This window comes from Homarus americanus, unplaced genomic scaffold (assembly GCF_018991925.1).
Source record: "Homarus americanus isolate GMGI-L3 unplaced genomic scaffold, GMGI_Hamer_2.0 scaffold32583, whole genome shotgun sequence".
Lineage (NCBI taxonomy): Eukaryota > Metazoa > Arthropoda > Malacostraca > Decapoda > Nephropidae > Homarus > Homarus americanus.
In genome coordinates, this window is record NW_024713129.1 from 26,178,225 (window position 1) to 26,202,554 (window position 24,330).

A 24,330-nucleotide genomic window follows, 5' to 3' on the forward strand; every position below is an offset into this window, starting at 1 on the left:
CCCCATCCTAAGCTCAGAAGCTCAGAATTAACATCCCAGATAATCTTAAACTGCACTTCAAGGCCTACATCCACAGATGGTATGCTGGATATACACCTGAGTCAGTGGATGAATTTTGCTGTGATCTTGTAAATGTCATTACCACATATTATACCACCTGGATTAAGTCAAGGAGGAAGGGGGGCAGCACTAAACCACCTCTGTGGACACATGACCCCATCCTCACCAAAGAAGGAGAGAAGGTAGAACAGCTTGTCAACACTTATAAGCAAAAGAAAACTAGTGATAACCTCCTGGCATTCCTCAAAGCTAACAGTGCATTTCGTCAACTCATAGGTCAGGTGAGAAACACCTATTGGGAACAATTCTTACAGGGGTTTAATAGAACAACCACTCTAGCAGAAGTGTGGAACAAAATTAGAGCTATTACCAAGTCACCCACCCCAGTACAACTTCATCACAGCCCTGCAGAATATGCTGACATGCTATTAGACCAATGGTCTAGTGCAGTGGTTCTTAACCTTTTTACTACCACGCCCCTTCTAGGAATTGGTCCTTCCCTCCACGCCCCCCTTGCATTTATGAATAAAATTCCCTCCCAGATTTTAAAGAAAAGTGAAAAATATTGTGTTTTTAGTCTTTTTATTGAGTATAATTTAGTGAGATACTTGGCACTGCTTCTTAGCTACTAGATCTTGAATAGGTGGTTGAATGCCAGAGAGAGCACAACGTAAATCCCCTTCAACGTTCAGCCTGTTTCTGTACTTGGTCTTGACAGCAACGAGCGTGGAAAATGCAGCTTCACAAAGATACGTGGATCCGAACATAGTTAGAATCCGAAGAGCCTGATGTGAGATCAGAGGGTAAACAGGAAGGTACTTGACCCAGAACGTCTCAAAATCCAGTTCTTTGAAGTCTTCCTTAGCTGTGGAGTTGAACTTCAACTCAAGAAACTCCTCTTGCAATTCATCCGAAACATCAGCTACTTAACAATGAAATGGGTTCCTCATGAATTTCCAGGCTTCACGCTTCTCATCTATGTCTGGGAAGTATCTGATGAATTCTGTTTTCAAGTCAGTTAGATGAGTGATTATTTGTTTCTTTAACTCAGAATCAAGGTTACCGTGAATGAGAGCAGAATCCAAGTTACTAAAACTGGCTGCATTTCCCTGCTGAATTCGATACTTCCAGAGGTCGAGTTTGGCCACGAAGGTTCGAATGGTATTGTGGTGCATGATGATGTTGATGTTTTTCCTTGTAGTTTAAGGTTGAGAGCATTCAACGCTTCGAAGATGTCCACCAGGTAAGCTAGAGATAGCTGAAAGCCTTCAGGCTGAAACTTGTCATGGATATCTGCCTTCTGCTTCGAATCAAGAAATATTGCTACTTCTTCTCGTAGTTCATAAAGCCGTCCAAGCATGTTCCCCTTTGATAGCCATTGTACGTTCGTGTGAAAAGGCAAGGTTTCATGTTCAGATTCCATATCCTTACACAGCAGTTTGAAGAGACGACTGTTTAAGGCTCCAGCTTTGATAAAGTTGACTACCTTGATAGCCACGTTCAGGACATCCCTCATTTCAGCAGGTAAAGTTCTGGATACTAAGGATTCACGATGAAGTATGCAGTGTGTACCTACAACAGACGGATATTTTTCTTTCACCATTGTAATGAATCCAGACTGCAGACCAAGCATGGCTGGAGCTCCATCAGTGCACACCCCTACCAGCGAGTCCCACGAAAGTTGGTTTTCCTGAAAGAAGTTTGATACATCATGAAAAATAGCTGCTACTGTTGTACAACTTTCCATGGGGTGACAGAACAGCATTTCCTCTTTTACACTGTTGCCTGAGCGATGTCAAAAACAGGAGAATCTCTTACTTGGTCGAGAATTTGATCTTTGATGTCTTGAGACAATTCATCGATCCTTACCTTGACTGTATCATTTGATAGTGAAATTTGGGAAAGCTTGTTTGCACTATCTTTCCCCAGAACGAGTTCTGCTGCACGGAGTATGCTTGGTTTTATGAGAAACTCTCCGATGTTATGGCTCTTCTTGCTCTTTGCAATCAACATGGCGATCTCATAGGAAGCCTCAACAACCATTGAAGTTTGTTGCCGAAATGCCCCACTGCCGTCCAACTTAACTTGCTTCAAGGAGTGTCTTTTTGTTTTAAAGAATGCCTTGGGCTTGTCAGCTAGAGCAGGATGTGTTGTCCTCAAGTGGCGTTCCAAGCGTGAGGGCCGCATTCCATCATTGCTCAAAGTCTTGTAACATATCACACACTGGGGGACCTCTGTGTCACCCTTTTGGAGAGACACGAATCCAAATCGAATATATTCGTCAAGATACTTCCGCTTCTTTGCACTCATTGCGAATTATTTGATGTGCAGTGGACAACACAAATCTGTGAACAAGACATAAGGCACGTGTAAGGTAAGATAAACATCACCACGTGCTCATGAACACCACAACATCATGATAATCACAACCACATGATCAATAACAAACATATGATCGTAAAGCTCGTAAACACTACAAGTGACTACAATCATACATGATCATAAACACCACCATATCATTAACAAACATCACATGATCATAAACACCACATGATTATTAACAAACATCAATGATCACAACATGATCATAAGCACCACTACATGATCATAAACACCACCACATAATTATTAAGTAAATATTAACAAACACCACAACATTATAGTAAACACATCATGATCATAAACACATGATTATTAAGAAACAAATCAATATCATCATAAATACAACTTTACCATAACCACCTGTTACCACCACATGATTTTAAGCACCACCAACTTCTGATAAAATACAAACGGAATTCAAAACTTGCGAATAACAAACAGAGCAACACATGCGTGTTCACAATTCACCAATAAACTTATGGCTGCTTACTATTTTTAGGTAAATATAGCAACTGGGATAAAACATACCTCAACAGCCTTAACTGAATAAATGTGAGAGAAGAGGAATTATTGCCACGGACGTGTGAGAAGACTGGGAGAGAACGGGGCTCACCAGTCACCAACGAGCAGTATACAGGTCCAGGACGAGTTAACCCCCCCCCCCCCCATGGGTTTCGAGGGATAGGGAGGGGGGTCAATAAGTACAGAAAATGGTAAGGCCTAAGTAAAAAAAGTAGCCTATAGAAAACTAAAGTTATAAGGCGATACTTTTGCATTTTTTCATAAACTTCTCAATATTAGCCCACGCTCTTGTTAAGAGAATAAAAACTATAATTATAATTAGAGAAATTCCTACTTTTTCCCTAGGGCTTGCGCCCCCCCCCCCTGGAAATTACTGACCCCCCCTTGGGGGGCGCGTCCCCCAGGTTAAGAACCAATGGTCTAGTGTGTCACAAACACACTTCCCTGCCTCCTGACATACAGCAACATCTTAAAACCACACACAATTGAATTGTAACAGTTTATTTAGCCAGAAAAATACAGATACAGAGTGGATAATAATAACAATATTAACATGGCTGAGCCAGTTGAGAACCTGAGCTCTCTTTGAGGCCCTGATATATACTATACATTTATCTCAAGGAGGTATTTTGTAACATTAAGTATCATCTGGAATAGTACAATAGCATGTGTAAGGCGAAGCGCAGAAGCGTTTACAGCGCCCAACAGGGAAGCATGCTAAGTTCATGCTTGCCTTTATGTCTCATGAGTTAAGGGCTTAGAAGCCTGAAGAGTCAAGGGCGTAGAAGCCTGAAGAGTCAGTGGTTTTTGTCATCAAGTTATTGGAAGCTCCAACAACTTGTCCCTGAATACGAATTCGCAACTTTTGACTAACAGCAGGTACCTACTTTACTGCTAGGTGAACAGGGAATAATGGGGGCTAGGAAGTAAGTCTAAACAACTTCCACCGGCCCGGGAATCGAACCCGTGACATCTTGCTTGCGAGGCAAGAACGGTACCGCTTCTACCACCGATCCCCCATGGTACTAATAAGTACATCTCATACTGTTACCACGGTTATCACTTAAATATTTATTTATTTTATTATTTATTATTATTATTATTTTTTTTTTTATACATACATATACACATACCTATACATATATACACAAATTCATACATTCACATATACATATATATATATATATATATATATATATATATATATATATATATATATATATATATATATATATATATATATATATAGTGTTACGAACCCCTCCACCCCAGCACTAAGCACGCCATCCTATTGTGAGTCTACCTGCCCAGCACCACGAGCAACGCCCTGCTCAGGGAGAGACACAGTATGACTCGTCTTAGTTACCACTCGGGTTTCCTTCTCCCTATCCTGGTTGTTGCGTCACCTCCTCAAAAGTCTTCTTTGTCAGCTCCAATTCGAGGAAGTACTTGGCTCTGGGAAGTGACCACAGGATCATCTATCCTCCTAAACTACGGCAGTGACTACCTACCGTCTTCTCAATACTCAGCCTTACTCGTCAGCCATCTCAGCTCCTCACTTAAGTACTTGTATTTGTATTGCCTCCCCCACGTCCACTTGCTTCAAGATTGTTTTATGTTTATTAATATGTATATACTGTTAATGTTTAGGTTAAGTTTGGTTAAGGGTAATTTATAAGCTGAATATTTTGTTAAGGATTTATGGTACTCTATTATACACAACGAAAACTCGCATCCTTTGTCTACCCTTTTATAGTCCGATTGTCTTTGTTTTTTTTATTATTGTTACCTGTTGGGATCTGGGTAGACGTATAACTATATTCTAAGTCCCCAACTCGTAACAAAATATATATATATATATATATATATATATATATATATATATATATATATATATATATATATATATATATATATATATGAATCATGTAGATCCACAATGAAAACGTGGATAAGATAAATCTTGATAAAATCACACAGGAAGAACAACGGGCACCTTAGCAGTCTTTATTCAAGACATCTTCAGAGAAGCAAAGCTGTCTTGAATAAAAGACAACTAGAATACCGATATTTTTTATCAACTATATATATATATATATATATATATATATATAAATACATATACACACACATACACACATATATATATATATATATATATATATATATATATATATATATATATATATATACACACATATATACACATACACATATACATATAAATTAGAGTGGAATTTAAAAACATAATTATAATGGGGGAGCAGTACAACCTGGGTTGTGCAGTAATAAGGTTGAACAAGAGGACAGAGCTGTCAGGATTATGTCTAGTTGGGAATTATGCGGATTGCAATGATAATTACTTATATATTTACATGATAATTTCCGATAAAACGGATTTGGTGGTACAATAAAAGCAGTTACTGTAAATATAGTAAGTGTTACAAGAAATATTAATACTTCGACAATAGATATTTTTTTAGAGATGATTTAAAGGAAGGGGGCGTAGTCTTTGCTCGTATGGGTGGGGATAAGTTGTTCCATACCTTCACACCATGATATTTTATGGAGGTCTGGGACTGAGAGGAGCGCATGGGGGGTGATCTTAGTAGTTCTGGGTGTCTTAAGTTGTATCTCTGATTATTCCGGAACTGGAAGTAATTATTGTCAAGCAAGTGATTGATAGATTTGTAAACAAAGAGGGCACAGCAGTAAGTGTTAATATCTTCGAATTTTAAAATTTTCAATATAGCAAATTTTTCGTTTGTGTGATCTGTTTTTTTCAAGTAGGTCATTGTCCGTACAACTCTCTTTTGTGCAGTAACCAGAGATTGTGTTTATGAAGTGCCAGAGGCCCCCCCCCCCATAGTGTGTGACAGTGTAACAGGTGTTGGTAAAGAAGATCATGATAGATTTCTTTCATTGCTGTGAGAGTGAGTGACTGTCGAGTGTAATACATGATACTGCATAGTTTATTGATTTTACTGTGTATGGCTTGTATGTGGTTTCTCCAGATAAGTTTCTCCTCAACAATAACTCCAAGGAATTTAGTATTTTGTTCGCGTTTGAGGACTATATTACCAAGGTACAGGGGGTTCAAGTCTGGAGGTAAGTTTTTTCTTCTGTGAAAGATCGTGCAGTGGGTTTTCTCAAGATTTTGGGTCGGTTTATTACGTATTACCCAGGTCCCGACTTTAGTTAGTTCAGTGTTCATAGTTCTCATCAAGGAATGGAGGTCTGAGTTGCTGGCATAGAGATTACTATCGTCTGCAAATAAGTTGTATTTTATGAGTGGGCTGGCGTGGACTATGTCGTTTATGTACAACAAAAACAGTACTGGACCTTGAATTGAACCTTGGGGGACTCCATACAAGATAGGTGAGAAGTCAGATTGGTGGTTATTATAACAGACATACTGAATCCTGTTGGACAGATATGAGGTAAACCAATTGTGGGACAGGCCCCTAACGCCATAATGTTCAAGCTTTGAAAGGAGGATGGCATGGTCGACAGTATCGAAGGCTTTAGAGAGGTTCAAGAATATACCGACTGTGAACTGACTGTCATCAAAGGAATTTAAGATGTCATTAGTAAAGGATAGCAGAGAACTCTCAGTAGACCTTCTAGCTCTAAATCCAAACTGGGAGTCTGTAAATATGTCATTGGCTTTGCAGAAGGAATTTAGTCTATTACATGCTAGCTTTTCCAGTATCTTACTCAAGGCTGGGAGGACTGATAGGGGGCGGTATTTCTTGAAGAGACCTTTGTCCCCAAATTTTTTATATGCTGGGTGAACTTTAGCAATTTTCAGTTTATCAGGAAAGACACCACTAGTGAAGGAGGAGTTACAAATGTGGAGAAGAACAGGTAGTAATAAGTGGGCCACTTTTTTAATGATGCTCATTGGTATATTGTCTTCGCCTGCTGCTGCATCTTTGGACATTTTTATGATGGCCAGTAATTCATCTGCTGTGACAGGGGATAAGAATAGTTCATTTTGCTATTTGTTTTGCAGGTAGGCTCTAAATTCTTCATGGTGATCAGGGATGCTCTCTGCAAGATTTTTCCCAACATTAATAAAATATTCATTGAAGTGGTTGGCAATGAGGGAGAGTTCCGTTATAACGGAATCGTTTATCATAAAAGCTGAGTGGGGGGTCGAAGGCTGAGTGTTCCTGTTCTGAATAGAATTTTTGACATTCCAGGTTTTCTTACTATCGCCTGATGCTGACTGGAGCTTATTTGTATAATAGTTACGTCTGGCATTTCTAACTGCTTGAGTTACTCTAATTTCTGATACTTCGGTAAGCATCACCGAAAGTTATGGGTCTTTTTGCAAATTTCCATTGGAGTTTGTGTTTTTCCTTTATCATTATCTTAATTTCGCTTGTGATATAGGGTTTGGAAATGGATACAGTTTTCACTGACTTAGTCTTGAGCGGGAAGCATTTATCATAGCAAGCATTGAAGATGCTAGAAAAGTTACAGCTGTTCACGTTAGGGTTGTTGGAGGCGTAGACAAGATCCCAGTTAGCATTCATTAGGTTGTTTAAAAAAAAAAAGCATGTTGTCGGCGCACTAGTCTCTGTATTGGATTGAGACTCTACTAGACCTTTCAGGTCTTTTGGCTGTTTTATGCATGGCAAAAACTAGGAAGTGATCTGAGATATTGTTGTAAATAATTCCACTTGCGAGACTGTTAGGAGTGTTGTTAGTCCAGATATGATCTATCACAGTGGCAGAGGTGGTAGTTACTCTAGTGGGTTTGGTTATAGTGTTGAAGAAGAGTTTAGAATGACAGGTAGCAAGAAGGTCTAATACTGAGGTGTCGGTTTCTGATTTTAATAGATCAAGGCTGAAATCTCCTGTGATGTAGCAGTCTTTCCTCTCTGAACTTATGATAGAGATAAGCTCCGAAAATTTAATAAGAAAATTCCTTACATTAGTCTGGGGTCTTCTGTAGATTATCCCTACTAGGATATTTCGTGTGTCGTTACGTAATTCAATGAAAACACTCTCCATGTACTCCTCCTGAACCTTTAAATCATCTCTTACAGAAGTGTTATACTTGATATCAACATATAGGGCTACACCACCACTGTGTCGTGACGTGTTGACGCAGTGTCTATTATAATTAGGAATGTTATACAAATGGTCAATATCGTTAGTGAGTTTGGTCTCACCGAATCCAAGTACATCAAATTTGTGGGCAATAGAAGATAAACACTGATCTAAAAAGGTATCTAGATGAAGGGGAATACTGCTGATGTTATGGCTAATCAAGGAGAAGGAATGAGGTAGTAGGAGACTGGAACTAAACTCGGGGGAGTCAGGAAAGTAATAGTTACAGTTTGGGTTGGTGTAATCCAGTGAGTTTTGTAGAAAGACATCAGGATCGATATGAAGGAGTATTGTGTCGACACCATGGGGAAATAGGGTGTAACACATACGATCTAGCACATCTAAGGGAATGACACTAGTATCATTATTGTGGGGACATTGATACTGATACACATTAATAGGGGTTTCAATATTGAAATAGCCTGTTCCTCACCAGACCTTACCGACCAGTTTCCTATAACGCACCACGAACTAACAACAGCACTAATAAAAGGTGAATCATCCTCCCCTGGTGAGGATGGCATAACCTATAACACCCTGAGATTGTTAAATGAGATCCCTAACCATCCACTGCTTGACCTGTATCAAATGAGCCTCACACAGGGTATTCTGCCTGAGACATGGACTCATGGAAACATAGTACCAATCCCTAAAGCTAACTCTCCAAACTTCAGGCCAATTTCACTCGCATCCTGTATGTGTAAAGTCCTTGAAAGAGTTGTTCTCAACCGTCCCATGTTTCAAGTCAAAGACAAACTGGCCCCTAATCTGTATGGGTTCATGCCTGGGCGTAGCACACAGACATGCTTTGCAGAATATCTTGTTCACTCAAAAGATTAAACACAAACAGCCTTTACAGACCTTAAATCAGCCTTTCATGGAGCTAATAGAGACATTATACTTGAGCAACTAGCTAATTTTGGTATCCAAGGTAACCTCCTGACATGGATAAAGGGTTATCTGTCCAACAGGTATGCCGGTGTTCTGTTTAGGGGAGTCAAAAGTGCCAGAATGAGATCATTTGAGCTTGGCACGCCTCAGGGAGGAGTGTTAAGTCCTATGCTCTTTAATATACTGATGCACAAGCTTATTGCTGGCATTCCAGTTCAGACAAACGAGGCTGTAATATGCTATGCTGATGGTATCTGCATTATGACACAGACCAAGCAAGCTCAGGCTCCAAGTCTTGCTAGATGTATTTGCTCAGAGGACTGTGGAATGTGGTCTCATAATATCTGTTGACAAGACGAGGGTCCTCAATCCTCGTCCTGCTCACCCTCTGCCTCTTGACTTTAACATTAACAGCATGCCCTTGGAACTATGTAGCTCCTATAAATATCTTGGAATTTGTGTGAATGATGCAAACTTTGTCGGCAACCTTCGTGCCAAACTAATGCAGCGCATTAAACCCCTCAAAACCCTTGTTGGCAAGGGCTATGGAATTAACATCACCTATGCTCGTACTTTCTAGCTTAACTTCATTCGCTCTGTAATTGACTATCATGCTCTCCATCTTGTGGCTATTCTGCAAAAGCAACTCAACAGCCTTGAAGTAGTGCAAAATGAAGCCATACGCATCATTCTAGGATGCCCAAAATCAACCAGAATTGTAAACATGAGGAAAGAGCTCGGAATGCCCTCCCTATCTGAGAGGATAGCTCTACTTAATACCATGTTTTGTGTCAAAGTTTTGAAGAACAATGGTCCCCAAAATACAGCTCAAACTGAGTTGATGTTCTATATAAGTAATCCCGACTATCTCGTTAACCTTCCTCAAAAGACTCTCTCTGGGGCGTGGCGTCATAAAAGTGTTGCAGATCTCTTGAAACTGAATGTCCCAATCACCCCAGACGAATCCATTAATGCCATTCCTCCTTGGCTGGATATATCAGTTCCTATTAATTACATTCATGTTGGTAGTAAGCAAATGTTAAACACCGATGTGATGAGATGTGTTACACTAGAAACTATTAACAGACACATAGAGAGTATTAAATCAGTCGAATTTTATGCTTTTACTGATGGTTCTGTGCAGACAAACACAGGTAGAACAGGCTGTGCAATTGTAATATATAAGGAAAAAGAGATGATAGTGTCAAACAAGCAAAGGCTGAACAACTGGGCCAGCACAACACAAACTGAACTAACTGGCATCTACTTAGCCACAGACTACAGTAAAGAAAATGGAGGTGGGGTGATATTCTGTGACTCTCAAAGTTGTATGTATATTAAAAGAAATGTGATAACTGCTAATGAGAATAACTGTCGCATCGAATTTGTGTGGATTCCGTCCCATGTTGGAATTAGGTATCATGATCGTGCTGATGAACTGGCTAATGAGGCATGTAAGAAAGAAAATGTTGACCGAGACCTTGGCCTGTCCAATGCTGTACTTAAAAACATTCAAGTCAGACTCATGAACTCTGATCTAGAAGAGCTGAGAAATGCAGAAAGACCTGGCAGTTGTAGCATCAGTATATATGACAAATTTTGTGACGATAGGTACCCGTATGGCCAGTATAAGGGCAGAACCAGACAATGGGATGTAGTCGTTGCTAGAATTAGGCTAGAATACAGACACATCTGGCAAGTTAGTAACGCTGTATCCATACCGGAACACTCAGCATGTAAACTTTGTGATAAACCCTTAAAGCATACACTTGAACACTATATTATTGAATGTGACACTGTCAAAGACTTCAGGCCACCTGGTTTATTGTATCATGAACTTTGAAATCACCATATTGAATCGAGGGTGCTTGGGGACATTCTTGTTGTTTATCCCAAATTTGCTCGCCCACACTGATTAGTCTTCAATTAGAATATGAAGTCCAATGTATATGAACCACTGTCTTGCATGGCAGCGAACAGTGACATCACCCACATGACTCTGACCTATATATACTGTCAATGAATACGATGTATTTCTTTGTGTACGAACCTCTGTCCTGCATGGCAGTTGAACAGTGAAATCACCCACATGTCTTTGTGGGTGTTTACATCTGCTTGAGGAAAATACTGCCAGAGGTACTTATATCCTAACCTTAATCTAGCGGTTACAACATCTTGTAATCTAGTGATCTTGTTACTTGCTCCATATTCATGTTTCACTTGATACATCTCATCATGGTAAACTATGGATCGAGTAGTGCATGTTTGTACTTGTCTACTTGCAACAAATTCATCAATAAGTTCTTTCCTAATTACAGTTTTAAGGTTTTTTTTTGACAGACCCAAATTGTATTCAACGGTGTCTTTGTTAGACGCGAGTTTGGCGAGGGCATCAACTCTGTCATGTTTTATGAGGCCTATGTGAAAGGGGATCCACAGCAGTTTGACTTTGACACCCCGGTCAACAAGGTACGCATATTTGTGTCTGGCTTCAGAGACAAGAGCGTGACAAGTTGAGTTGAGGGTGTCAAGGGCAAGTAGTGAGGATGGAGAGTCAGTGATGATGAGACTATCAGTGACAGTGGTTTCAATGAATTTAATAGCTGTGAGTATGACAACTAAAAATTTTGTAGAGTGGATGCCCATTTGTTAATTCTAACTCCTTTCTCAATTATATTACCGTCAGGTTGAGTCACAACAATAGCACTTCCAGCCCTCCCACAGGCGGTGTTAAGAGATCCATCAGTGTAGATGGTCTGTGTGATGTTCTCATCAGTCTGTAGAGTGAGTATGTGTTCAAGAGCTCTCACTTTGGCAGTGTGTTGGAGATAAATACTTTGTATAATTAATTTTTTAGGCGGATATGTCGGTAGTGTGATATCGAAAGGAACTGTCCGCCAGGGTGGCAGGAAGCGCTGTTGTGTCTCAACTTTGTACAGGTGGTCTAGTCCAAACATCTTCATATGTGTAGCTGTAGTTTGGATCCATTTAGACTCACCAGCCCCATGGTTCATACATTCTAGCAATTTTATGAAAACAATGTTATCAGGATCAGTACGCAGAAGCCTCAGGGCTATTATCCGTCATAGCCTACTGTATGTGTCTGGTGTGTAGGTGGTTTGGATGGGATGATGATGCCAACCTCTGTAACTCTCACTTTATTACGAGGAAGAAATTACCCCGTTACTGGGATGACTTCCTTTATAATCACACCTCCTAGCAGATGTGGTTTCAGTGTAAAGATATATGTTCCTTTTTGCCCTAGTGGCAGGATAATATTTAAAAGACACTTAGCTGTCCTGCTGGATTTGAACACGCTGGCACCCTTGTTCGTCCAGTGTTGCTGTCCAAGAAGTTCAGTTTTTTCTTCTTTTTTATCTTTTTTTTTTCAGTTTTCCCCGACGAGTTGTTGGTATCGCTATGTGCACTAGGTCTTCCTATGAATGGTGGATCATATGCACAATCACAGTGCTTAAGAAAACAGAGTAATCCTTTCTTTGTGGTGCCAATATTGTTTCTCTATTACTTCCAGGCACTCATGCCTGCTGCTTCCTCCATTTTTTTTCCACTAGGATTAGTTTCAAGTTTCCACAGGAGTCTCTGTTATCACTATGAACTGTCCGAGCTGAAGGAACAGTGCTACATTCTTTGTTCGTTCTGTGGGCAGTTAGTCACAGCCATGGACACGCCTAATTTAAAATTTTTGTATAAATCTTGGCATAGGACATTGATTTTATGGTTGTACCCTCACAGCTTTACTCTAGTCATGTATAAAGAATATTTCAATCTTTAATTGCAAATAACAGCAAAAATGCTACATCGATTTATTCATTCACATCACCAAGACGATCTTAATGATCTTATGAATTCACGGTCCAATTTCTATCACTCAACAACGAAGGCCCAAATGTCCACACACACTTTGTTACAGATATGCAACACGACAATTATAGTTTAGTTTAACAAGTTTATTGACAAAGCTTGGAGTACAGTTTGTTTATTCTGAGTAATTCAGTCAGGCCTTGACAATAAGGCTGGTATCATTTCTCACTACCATGCACGGCAGAGGTTTATACACAAAGGAATAGATCATATTCATTAACAGTATACCTATATATAGGTCAGATTCATGTGGGTTGATGTCGCTGTTCACTGCCATGCAGGGCAGAGGCTTATACACAAAGGAATACATCATATTCATTAACAGTATATATAGGTCAGAGTCATGTGGGTGATATCGCTGTTCACTGCCATGCAGGACAGAGGGTCGTACACAGAGATATACATCATATTCATTAGCGGTATATATATATATATATATATATATATATATATATATATATATATATATATATATATATATATGATGGATAATCAAAGGAAAGAAGAAAACAAAGTTCCCAAGCGCTTTCTGTAATTCACAGTACAGTCTGTACTCACCCCTGAAGATGTGAATTACACGAAAGCGCTTGGGAACTTCGTGTTTTCTTCTTTCCTTGTGGTTATCAGCATATACCTAGATCACGCGCACCTACAGTGATTTACTCATATATATATATATATATATATATATATATATATATATATATATATATATATATATATATATATATATATATATATACAGTATAGGTTAGAGCAGTGTTTCTCAACCTTTTTCACCCCATTCCCCCCTTGAGGAATTTTCAATATCCTCGTGGCCTCCTTCATTTTTCTCCCAGAACAGACAAACAGACAAGTGATAAAGATTAAAGAATGATAAAGGACAGATAAATAGGACAAAGGTTAGAATGTCAAACACACACACACATTCACATACATAACACGCCCATGCACTCATACATAAAGCCCACATTCAGTCATACACAAACATGCACACAGGTAAACATTCACACTTAAGCTAGCAAGCTGAAGTGTACTTCCTGTAAGCAAGAACACGCCTCCTTTAACAAGGCCTGCCCAACTTGGAAGAGTGAGAAGAATAGTGAGTCATGCCAATTTAGCACTAAAAATGGTAGGATTATATAAGTAAAGAATGAGTATGAACAACAATGGCACCAATAAATAAAGAAATAATTAATAAAGAGAGTGTACAAATATTTCACCCACGTAAAGCAGCGACCACATGAATTATGAAACAAAAAGTAACACCAATTACGGAGTATATTATGCTTGAGTCAAGCTCAAACACAATATATGGTTCAGAGACAGTACACTCCACTGTTTTCGTGATGGTATCCCAGGCCAGACTGAGATCATTCGGTCCTATCACCACTTGCAGAGGGATGACACACGGACACGTACTGAACCAGTCAGTTCAGTAGCTCGGTCCAGCGCCTGTCACACAGACAGGGACTGGACCTGTGAAATCTTAAATAATCCGTAAAAAAAAAAAAAATAGCACCAGAGAATGTAAATATTTAAATTGTATTGTCGTTATGATTAAGAAAAATATAAACAAAAGAATGAAAATTCTCTTCTGCCAGGTCAAAATAAGTAATACAAGTTTTGTTTAATTCAGATTGCCAACATTATTTGGAAATGTATAATATATAACAGCTCGCCGTGGCTCCCCTAAATTCTTGCCGTGGTTGAGAACCACTGCGTTAGAGTCATGTGGGTGATGTCAGTGTTCACTGCCATGCAGGACAGTGGTTCATATATATTGGACATCATATTCTAATTGAAGACTAATCAGTGTGGGCTAGCAAATTTTGGATAAACAGCAAGAATGTCCTCAAGCTCCCCTGATTCAACGTAGTAATTACAAAGTTCATGATACAATAAGCTAGGTGGCCTGAAGTCTTTGACAGTGTCACATTCAATAATATAGTGACAAGACCCGCATGACCTGCTCACTCACGACTAATTAATATTATCACACATGACACAGAGTGTAGAAGGACTGGGAGGTGAGGATAGGAGGAAAGAGAAGGAAGGTGGTTGTGGAGGAGGTGAGGGCAGAGAGAGAGAGAGGAATGGCGGTGTCAGATTTGACACAGAGGGTGCTATCGCTAGCTACGGCCATGCAGGGCAGAAGTTCATACACAAAGGAGTTAATAGTATAGAGCATATTCATGAGGGTGCTATCACAATAGGGTGTGTCATAGGAGGGAAGATCAGCTAAAACTAATGGCCCATCACTTTTTTGGTAGATTTTAGTGTATATAAACAGAAAATAATTTCAGCTTCAATATTTTGCAACCTTTTGCTAGGTAAATTTTAGCGTGAAATTTATCGAAAATCTAACGTACAGCTGCATTAGTGCATTACAATTAAATAGTGAACATTGCTTTCTGACTTCATTCTTAACAACCCAACTAACAATATTTTTTTCTGTTTCAGATTCTGATATTTATAAGTTGATAATATTTGCGATGGCTGCTTGTGTCAGGACGAGGAACCAAAAATCCAGCCATCTCAGTCACTATCTTTGGTCTGGGAGAGAGCCTGAAGTCGGAGTTGCCTACATTGAGAGATGCTTTGAGATACGGTGTTTTAATCAGCAAATCAGTGAAAAGAACCAAAGAACTTACACAAACAAAGACATTGCCAGTGATATGACCAAAGCTGTCTTGGCACAGTACACTCTGGCTAACGCTCAGTTCAAGCCTCCAGTCATAACAAGTCAGAAGAAGATTAGTGAGAGACTGCTAGCCAGTTGGGAAAAGGCAAGAGATATCTCTCTTGGGAGAGGAAAACTTGTAGTTAAGGACAGCTTTGCCAAGCAACTGGACCAGTTATTTGACATAATTACTTGCAAGTGCCCAATTGTTCTCTGTCCTGAGTTTGGATGCGATCGTGACTGTAAACCGAGGCCCACATCTCCTGTATTTGCAAGCGTGAACTGAAGATTCCTGTGATCGAACTGGCATTTGTCAAAGCACAGAGAGAGAAGACTGGCAGTATAGGGCTCTCATGATTTCTAGCCAAGATATTCCGGAGTCCAAGAGACAGGAGGCTGCCACAGAGAGACAGAAGAGAAGAAGAGTTACCGAGGAAAAGAGACTTGAGAAGGCCCAGGGTGAGGTAAAAAAGGCCGATGATTGGAGTCAAGTTGATTCAGAGTTTAATGACTTCCCCATGGCTGATCCGAGTGCTGACCAGGAGAATGGTGACTTTGTCCCTAACCCAGAAAATAATGATCCCAAACCTTCCAGGCATAAGATTCGAAATAGGAAAGATATCCCGAGCATAGATCTGGCCAGCATGCGACACCACACTGGTCTCAGAGAAACTGCAGAGATAGCAACAGCTGCCTGGACTGACGGTGGTTTGATAACACCTGATGATGTTCACCTGGTGATAGATCATAACAAAGCAAGGAGAGCTCAGGAGAAACTTGTTAGTAACCTAGAAGAGGAGTTTGATAAGTGGATAAGAGAAAATGGAATCAATTGTTTGTTCTTTGATGGGAGAAGGGATGACACTAAAGTGTTCATGAAAGTTGGAGTGATTCCTCATGTTGTCTGCCAAGGTGAAGAGTAACACTTACTCATGCTGCAGTGAACCAGGAGGGAAGTATTTGTGGCATTTCACTCCAGAGAAAGATGACATCAGGAAACCAGCTGAGATAGTGGCAGATAACATTGTGAACTGGCTCAGAGAGAGGAACGTAGACCAGACCCTGCAGGCCATTGGAGGGGACAGCACCAACACGAACACAGGGTGGCAAGGGGGGGGTCATACAGTGGATAGAGCGGAAGATTGGGAGGAAGTTGGTCTGGATTGTTTGTGACCTCCACACCAACGAGTTGCCACTCAGACATCTGATCCAGGAGCTGGATGGCAAGACTCTTTCAAACAACAGATGGTTTGGTCCTCTTGGCAAGATGCTGGACTCTGCCACTGAGTTAGAAATAAATCCGAGCTTTGAAAAAATCACAGTTGGCCCTCCACTCGTTGAGCTTGCACATACTATCATTGACGACCTGAGTACTGACCAGTACTATGGTTACATGATTTGCAGTGCCATCAAAACTGGGGTCATGCCTGATAGACTTGCTTACCTGCAGATAGGTCCAGTCTCACATTCTAGGTGGCCTGCACGCCTCAGGTTCTGCAGAATTTGGGTCGCCCATCATAAACTGAAAGGGAACCAGCTTCACAACCTGAGACTTATTGTCCAATTCATCGTGAGTGTCTACTTGCCAAATTGGTTCAACACCAAGTTCAAGTCATCGTTCTCCGAAGGTCCGAGGCATGTTCTCTCCCAGCTTGAGCTCCTGAGGAGTCAGCCAAGGAAGGTTGTTCAGATTGTGGAGCAGACTGTGAGGAGATCTTCCTGGTATGCTCATCCCGAGGCAGTTCTGCAGACAATGCTCTGCAGTAAGGATGAGGAGGAGAGAAGAGTGGCAGTCAAAAAGATCTTGGATATAAGACTTATGAGAGGATCTGGGCATGACGAATCAGTTGGTGACGATTCCTTCAGGGTCAGGAAGACTCCTGAAGTCAATCTAGGTGCCAAGACCATCACTGATCTCATAGATCTGGATAACATCCAGGCTGGCAGTGAGCCCCCTCCTACCTGCAGCCTCACCAATGTTCAAGTCAGAGCTTTCCTGGACAACCCCATGCATGTCCCTGCCTGGCCCTCGCACACCCAGAGTATAGAGCTGCTGTGTACAGCAAGTGAGCGAGGCCAGCAGTCACGTGTACAGCCAGGAGAGGGAGTGGAAGGCTAAGAACTGAGCCCAGGTGGTCAGCAGGGAGGTGACAGAGAAACAAAACAGAAGCAAGAAAGACATGTTCTCTATGGTGTGCAGCAACACCGGGTAGTAGTAGTAAAACCGGTTTTTTTATTTGATGATTTTGTTTTCTAAAGGAATATTAAATTTAATAAATGTGTCAAGATCATTCGTTTCACTATTCTGGATCATTTTCATCCTAATAAATTAACCTGATACATTTACTTTACTTTAAATAAGCTATTTAGTGGTGTTGGTAAAAGGGTGGGAATACTGAATTTTCATAAGATTTCAAGTTAAAATTTACCTAGCAAAAAATGAAAACTTTTCAAATCTGAAGATATCACATGATTCTGCACATAGAACTACATCATTAATACCATGGGCCGATTTTTCAAACTAAAAAAAAAATAATTCGCCTCCGTATGACACACCCTACTATCACAAGTCACTGCCACACAGGACACAGGTTCATACACAAAAGAGATGTTTTTATTACCACCATGCTATTGAACTATTCCATATGATACTAAGTTACATAATACTTCCTTGAGATAAATGTATAGTATATATCAGGTGCCTAAAAGAGAGCTCAGGTTCTCAACTGGCTCAGCTATGTTAATATTGTTATTATTATCCACTCTGTATCTGTGTTTTTCTGGCTAAATACACTGTTTCAATTCAATTCAAATTCGTATTCATGAGGGTTCTATCGCACTTCACACTTCACTGAGTGGGTGATGGGGAAGGGAGGTGTATGGTCACTCCCACTAACCGTTACAGGCCTCCGTCGCTCTGATGGGAGGTGGAGGAGAGTCTGGAGAGGAGGGAGAATAGGATAATAAACTGTATGGAATAGTTGGGTTTCTACTTACTAATTCATTCCATCACACACTTCGTGGGAATAGAGGAACGTTGATGAGGAGGTTTAATTACTCGTTACTTAGTATATCATACAAATGCATTCATTATAATTTTTATAATCATGTTTATTACCAATTTAGGTACTGTTTTCTATCAAACTTTACCTCACCACAGTGGGAGACTGAAAGCTCTTTCATTTTTTTCTTTATTCAAGTAAATTGCTCATAATTGACAAAATCACTTTCAACCTACACTCCTAACTAATTGAAGGGACCACTTTCTCACAATATAACATCTCACAAAGAGTTATACTACAGTGCTCATTTACGATTTCCCACCATGTCCACCAACATCACTTCCACTCGTCCTCACTGCTACACTTCGAAAATCAGAGTCTCGTTATGTCAAGTATGCACGTCTCACTGTGTGCTATGTGATGCCAATGTCTCAGCCAGCCAATCAGCTCATCTGTGCCCATAATATCACTTCACAGTTCGCTATGATTTGTTACATCAAAGGCACTGCTACCCCTAGGTGGTACTCACAAACACAACACTGGGCAGCTTTGGTACGAAAATGCTTTCTCTAACTGAATTATACAAATCTCTAAAAACATAAAATTATTGCAATATTTGTAATTTAATAATCATGACCTTGTGTGACCTTCTCTGAATTAGTATGACCTTGTGTGACCTAATGTGAAATATTTGCTAGAGTATATAAGGAATGCAAGGATGCCCTTAGGATGCCCTTAGCAAACTTACTTAACATGTTATTAAAATGGGTGTAGTTCGAGAATCCTGGAGGATAGCAAATGTGATACCGCTTTTCAAGAAGGAGACAGATCACTGTCCTCTAACTACCGTCCAATCACTTTAACATTAATTGTAGGCAAATTGCTGGAAGCAAGAATTTCAAAATCAGTTAAAAATCACCTCGAAAAACACAAGTTGATCAATGATTCCAAGCATGGCTTCACAGGTGGGCGTTTATGCCTGACAAATCTATTATCATTCTTTTCAACTGTTTTCGAATCAGTGGAAGATGGACACGATTATGATGTGGTATCCCTCGACTTTAGCAAAGCCTTCGACAGGGTCCCCCACGAAAGACTAATACATAAAGTGGAGTCTCATGGAATTGGGGGAGATATTCTAAATTGGACTAGGGCGTAGTTGCAGGACAGGAAACAGAGAGTCAGCATTAATGGCACTAAATCCTATTGGGGTATAGTCACAAGTGGAATACTCCAAGGCTCAGTACTTGGACCATTACTATTTCGCGTTGTCTGAAATATGGCAGATGAAATTTAATATGGAAAATGTAGCCTAAGGGATTGTCGCCTATTTCCTTATTTTGGGGGTCCAGGCTCTTCAGTAAGCATACATCAAGAGACAGGGATGGTGTTCATTAAAACAACGAGGTAAAAATTAACAATTACTATTAACCAAAAGTCACATTTACATTTACAATGGGTAACTCCAAATCCCGTCACCGTAAATTTGCAATGACAAATAAAAAATTACAAATTCTAAGAATAATAATATCATAGAAAATAATAGCCGTGAACAATTTACAAAATTTATGGAAGAAAATTTTCATTTTCTGCACCTTCTTCTGCCTGGCTGGAGCACACACCAGCCAGAGCATTTAATTCTCTACTCCCTGGGTAACACCCCGTGGCTGGAGAATTTACAACTCTGTCCCCCTTCAGGGTTCAGACCATCCTTATCTGCGGCCCATCGGACCGCCCAACACAGTCAAAAGCCGGCAGCAACCAACACGAGTGGGAAGTGATGGTGTGTGTACTACAATGAAAGACAAAAGTCGTGTAATGAAATTTGGTGAAAACATATGAGGAAGGGCTGCACTTTTGGTGCGCTCTACCTTGTGGAAGGGGGCTCTCATAATGTTTCACGAGTTATATTTAATCTTCGGACAAAACCGCGACACGAGTTTTGTCTTTGATGTACCTACGACCAGCTCAGAATGACTATTGCCTACCGTCAGCCTCCATTCCCTCACGTCATCTAGGGGAAAGAAAGTGACCAATCAGCACACAGATTTCGCTAAACTACCAGATGCCTAGTTGTAGGATTCCAACTTTGACAGAGAAGTAAATAGAGAAACCCTATACCAAATGAACAACGTTGTTATCCGACCCAGGAGAAAGATTTAAGGGTAATGATAAGTAGGAATTTTAAACCAAGACAACAATGGGTATTTACTCAAAACAAGGCTAATAGAGTAATGGGTTCATACAAAGGAGTGTTAGCTTAAGAATAGAGAGGTTATTCTAAAACTATATCTTGCTCTTGTGAGACCTCACTTGGATTATGCTGTTCAGTTTTGGTCATTGTACTACAGAATGAATATCGAATCCCGAGAACACATTCAGAGGAGAATGACAAGCCTAATCCCGGGCATTAGGAACCTCGAGTATAGAGACAGATTAAAGCGTCTGAGTATGCACTCCCTCATGTTATGAACTGTTAACAACACTTAACACTGTGTCCAATGTCTTACTATGAAGAGTTAACACAGTGTCTTGTTATCAACAGTTAACACGGTGTCTTGTTATCAACAGCTAATACAGTATCTTGTTACAAACAGTTAACACAACGTCTTGTTATCAAGAGTTAACTATGTTACTTGTTATCAGCAGTTCATACAGTGTCTTGTTAACAACATTTAACACAATGTCTTCTTATGAACAGTTACCACGGTCTCTTGTTATCAAGAGTTTACATAGTATCTTTTTATCAATAGTTAACATAGTATCTTGTTGTCAACAGCTAAGACAGAGCTGTCTCGATAAAAACAGAGCCTGGGTGAGCACTAAAAAGAACGGGAGAACATGTAGTTAAGCAGTGTATAACCATGTAATTTGTTTAGGCAAGACACAGCTGACTTTATTTGTGTGTATGTGTATACATGCATTAGTGGTAAGGTTTTTTTTTGGGGGGGGGAGCTTATGTGGAAAACTAAGAAGACCCTCATACTTGAGTGTGTATGTGTACCGTATATGTGCCCTGTATATGTCAAACAAAATAACCTACATGATAAAACATTCAAATGTACACACAAAAGAGTATCACTGTACCTTAGTACCTTGTAAATGGATGCATCTATAACCATAACAAAATTCTCTCTGATAAGGTACACAGATAACACTTTGATAACACGCCAAGTGATATCAGTACAAGCGAGAGGACGACTGAAAGTCCACACTCCCTGACCAAATCTTCACGAGCAGAAGTCCCCTGATCTTGAGTGCTTTCGTAAGAATGGATAAGATTAAAGAAGACCTTGAGTGGATTAGAATGGGAGGTAAACCAAGTATGAAGTCAGTCGTCGGGTTGAGCTTCAAGAGACGGACGCAGGTGAGTGTGTGTGTGTGTGTGTGTGATCCCGCGGTAGTTGCCACAGTCTGACCGGTCTCCCTTGTTCTTTTAAATAATGACGATGGAGGCGTCTTTAAGAGCTTGGGGGATTTCCTCCTTTTTCCATATATTATCCAGTCGTGAGTGGAGACGGCTAGTAAACAGAGGTCCTCGGCTGGGATTCTATCAGGCCCTGAGGTGGCAGTGTATATTAGTAAAAATATTGATGACTATATCTAAGAACAACTATCATATATTTTGTAAAACGTATATGTGTTATTTTCCAAATACAGGGTGTCCAAAAAAGTTGATACTCATATTTCGATGAATTGAAGAATTTCTTTTCTGAATGAGTAAATTAAAATCAACTCGGAGAAACTGAGAACTATTCAGAGGGTATATATGAAGTGTTAAAGTTAAGGTATGTATGGAAGTTCATGTACAGTACTTTGGTGTTCTCTTGTGTCTTTCGTTAGGAACGTAGAGTTAACGGGGCAGGACAAGAACTCATCGGACAAAAATTCATCGGACAAAACCTAATCGTACATCTTCGGAACACTTACCAGAAATACTGTCTTTTACCCTAGTTCTCGAGATATGGTGAAACGTGATGGTCCTTAACGAGATACACTCTACTGCTACTGTGAATAGAATTTAAGCATAAGAGTAAATTTATGTGAAGGAGAGAGAGAGTGTAATAATAATAATAATAATGATAATAATAATAATAATTAACGGTTTATTGAAAAAGTTCGGCAGCCTGAAGGCTGAAAATATACATTGGACAAAAATGACTTATTACATACAAAGACATGGGGTGGGTGGGTCATTTAACAAAACCTTTCATTACTGAAAGAAGAAGGAACAATGATTGAACATACATATTATTACAGTTTACAGTTGATGGCCCGGGCCTGGGCTGGTAATGGAGACACCAGGTGGTGTGGTGTTCAAGTGGTGTAGTAACTCGTTCTCGGCTGTTGATATGAAGGACCTCACGTGGTCATGGAGACATCCGGTGGTGTGGTGTTCACGTGGTGACATAAGAACATAAGAATGGAGGAAACTGCAACTGGCCTATTGGCCCATACTGGGCAGTCCCGTTTACACCCAACCCCTATTGCTCATATAAGCATCCAACTTATGTTTGAAGCTATTCAGCGTATTCGAGTTAATGATGATAATTGGTAACTTGTTCCATTCATCCACTACTCTGTTTCCAAACCAGTGTTTACCTATTTCACTCCTAAATCTAAATCTGTCTAATTTAAAACCATTGTTACGAGTTCACTCCTGGTTGGATAGTTTGAGTACCTTTGTAATGTCCCCTTTGTTTAGCCCTGACTTCCACTTATACACCTCTATCAGGTCGACCCTCGCTCTACGTCTCTCGAGTGGGTGCAAATTAAGATGCTTTAACCTGTCTCTATACTCAAGGTTCCTAATGCCCGGGATTAGTCTTGTCATTCTCCTCTGAATTCTTTCCAATGATTCTATATCCATTCTGTAATACGGTGACCAGAACTGAACTGGATAATCTAGGTGTGGTCTCACAAGCCCAAGATACAGTTTTAGGATGACCTCTCTAGTCTTGTAACTAACACTCCTTTGTATGAACCCAAGTACTTTATTAGCCTTGTTACGAGCAAAAACACATTGTTTACTTGGCTTAAGGTTCCTACTTATCATTACTCCTAAATCTCTCTCGCAGTCGGATTTCTCTATGGCATCGTTGTTCATCTGGTATCTGGTTTCCCTGTTTACATCTCCTATACTGAGTACTTTACATTTGTCCACGTTGAATTTCATCTGCCATTTTTCAGACCATTCGAAAAATTTGTTTAGATCTTCCTGTAGTTTTGCAGAGTCCTTGTCAGATTTAATAACACGTCCTATTTTAGTGTCATCAGCAAATTTACTTATGCTGCTGTCTATACCCATATCTATGTCGTTTATGTATATAATAAATAATAATGGTCCAAGTACTGAGCCTTGAGGAACTCCACTTGTGACGTTGCTCCAATGGGACTTAGTGCCTTTAATGTTCACTCTCTGTTTCCTGTCCTGTAACCACGCCCTAATCCATTTAAGGGTGTTACCTTTGATGCCAAGTGCTTCTACCTTTCTAATTAGTCTTTCGTGGGGGACTCTGCCGAAGGCTTTGCTAAAGTCGAGATGTACCACATCATAATTGTGCCCCTCGTTCACCTATTCGAAGACTGATGAAAAGAATGTCAATAGATAAGTTAGACAAGAACCTCCGCTTGTGAAGCCATGCTGAGAATCATTGATCAATCGGTGCTTCTGCAGGTGATTTCGAATAGAGTTTGAAATGATTGCTTCCAGTAATTTGCCTACTATTGATGTTAGACTGATTGGGCGGTAGTTAGAGCATAGTGATCTATCCCTCTTCTTGAAAA

At 40.0% G+C, this 24,330-nt stretch overlaps 2 protein-coding genes and 1 pseudogene across 2 annotated transcripts; 1 reads left to right on the forward strand and 2 right to left on the reverse strand.

Moving 5' to 3' along the window:
• Positions 1–330: 330 nt before the first annotated feature.
• Positions 331–1,729, reverse strand: LOC121870569 (protein ZBED8-like; the record flags this gene model as incomplete). Its single annotated transcript, XM_042372403.1, has 2 exons — positions 331–352; positions 1,260–1,729. Coding segments are annotated over 2 exons (492 nt in total), but the record flags the coding sequence as incomplete, so codon positions are not given.
• Positions 1,730–1,833: 104 nt separating this feature from the next.
• Positions 1,834–2,247, reverse strand: LOC121870579 (protein ZBED8-like). Its single transcript, XM_042372413.1, has one exon. The coding sequence runs from the start codon at positions 2,245–2,247 to the stop codon at positions 1,834–1,836; it is 414 nt and encodes a 137-aa protein (XP_042228347.1).
• Positions 2,248–21,747: 19,500 nt separating this feature from the next.
• The window catches only part of LOC121869673, a 69,662-nt pseudogene continuing 67,079 nt past the window's right edge, over positions 21,748–24,330 (forward strand).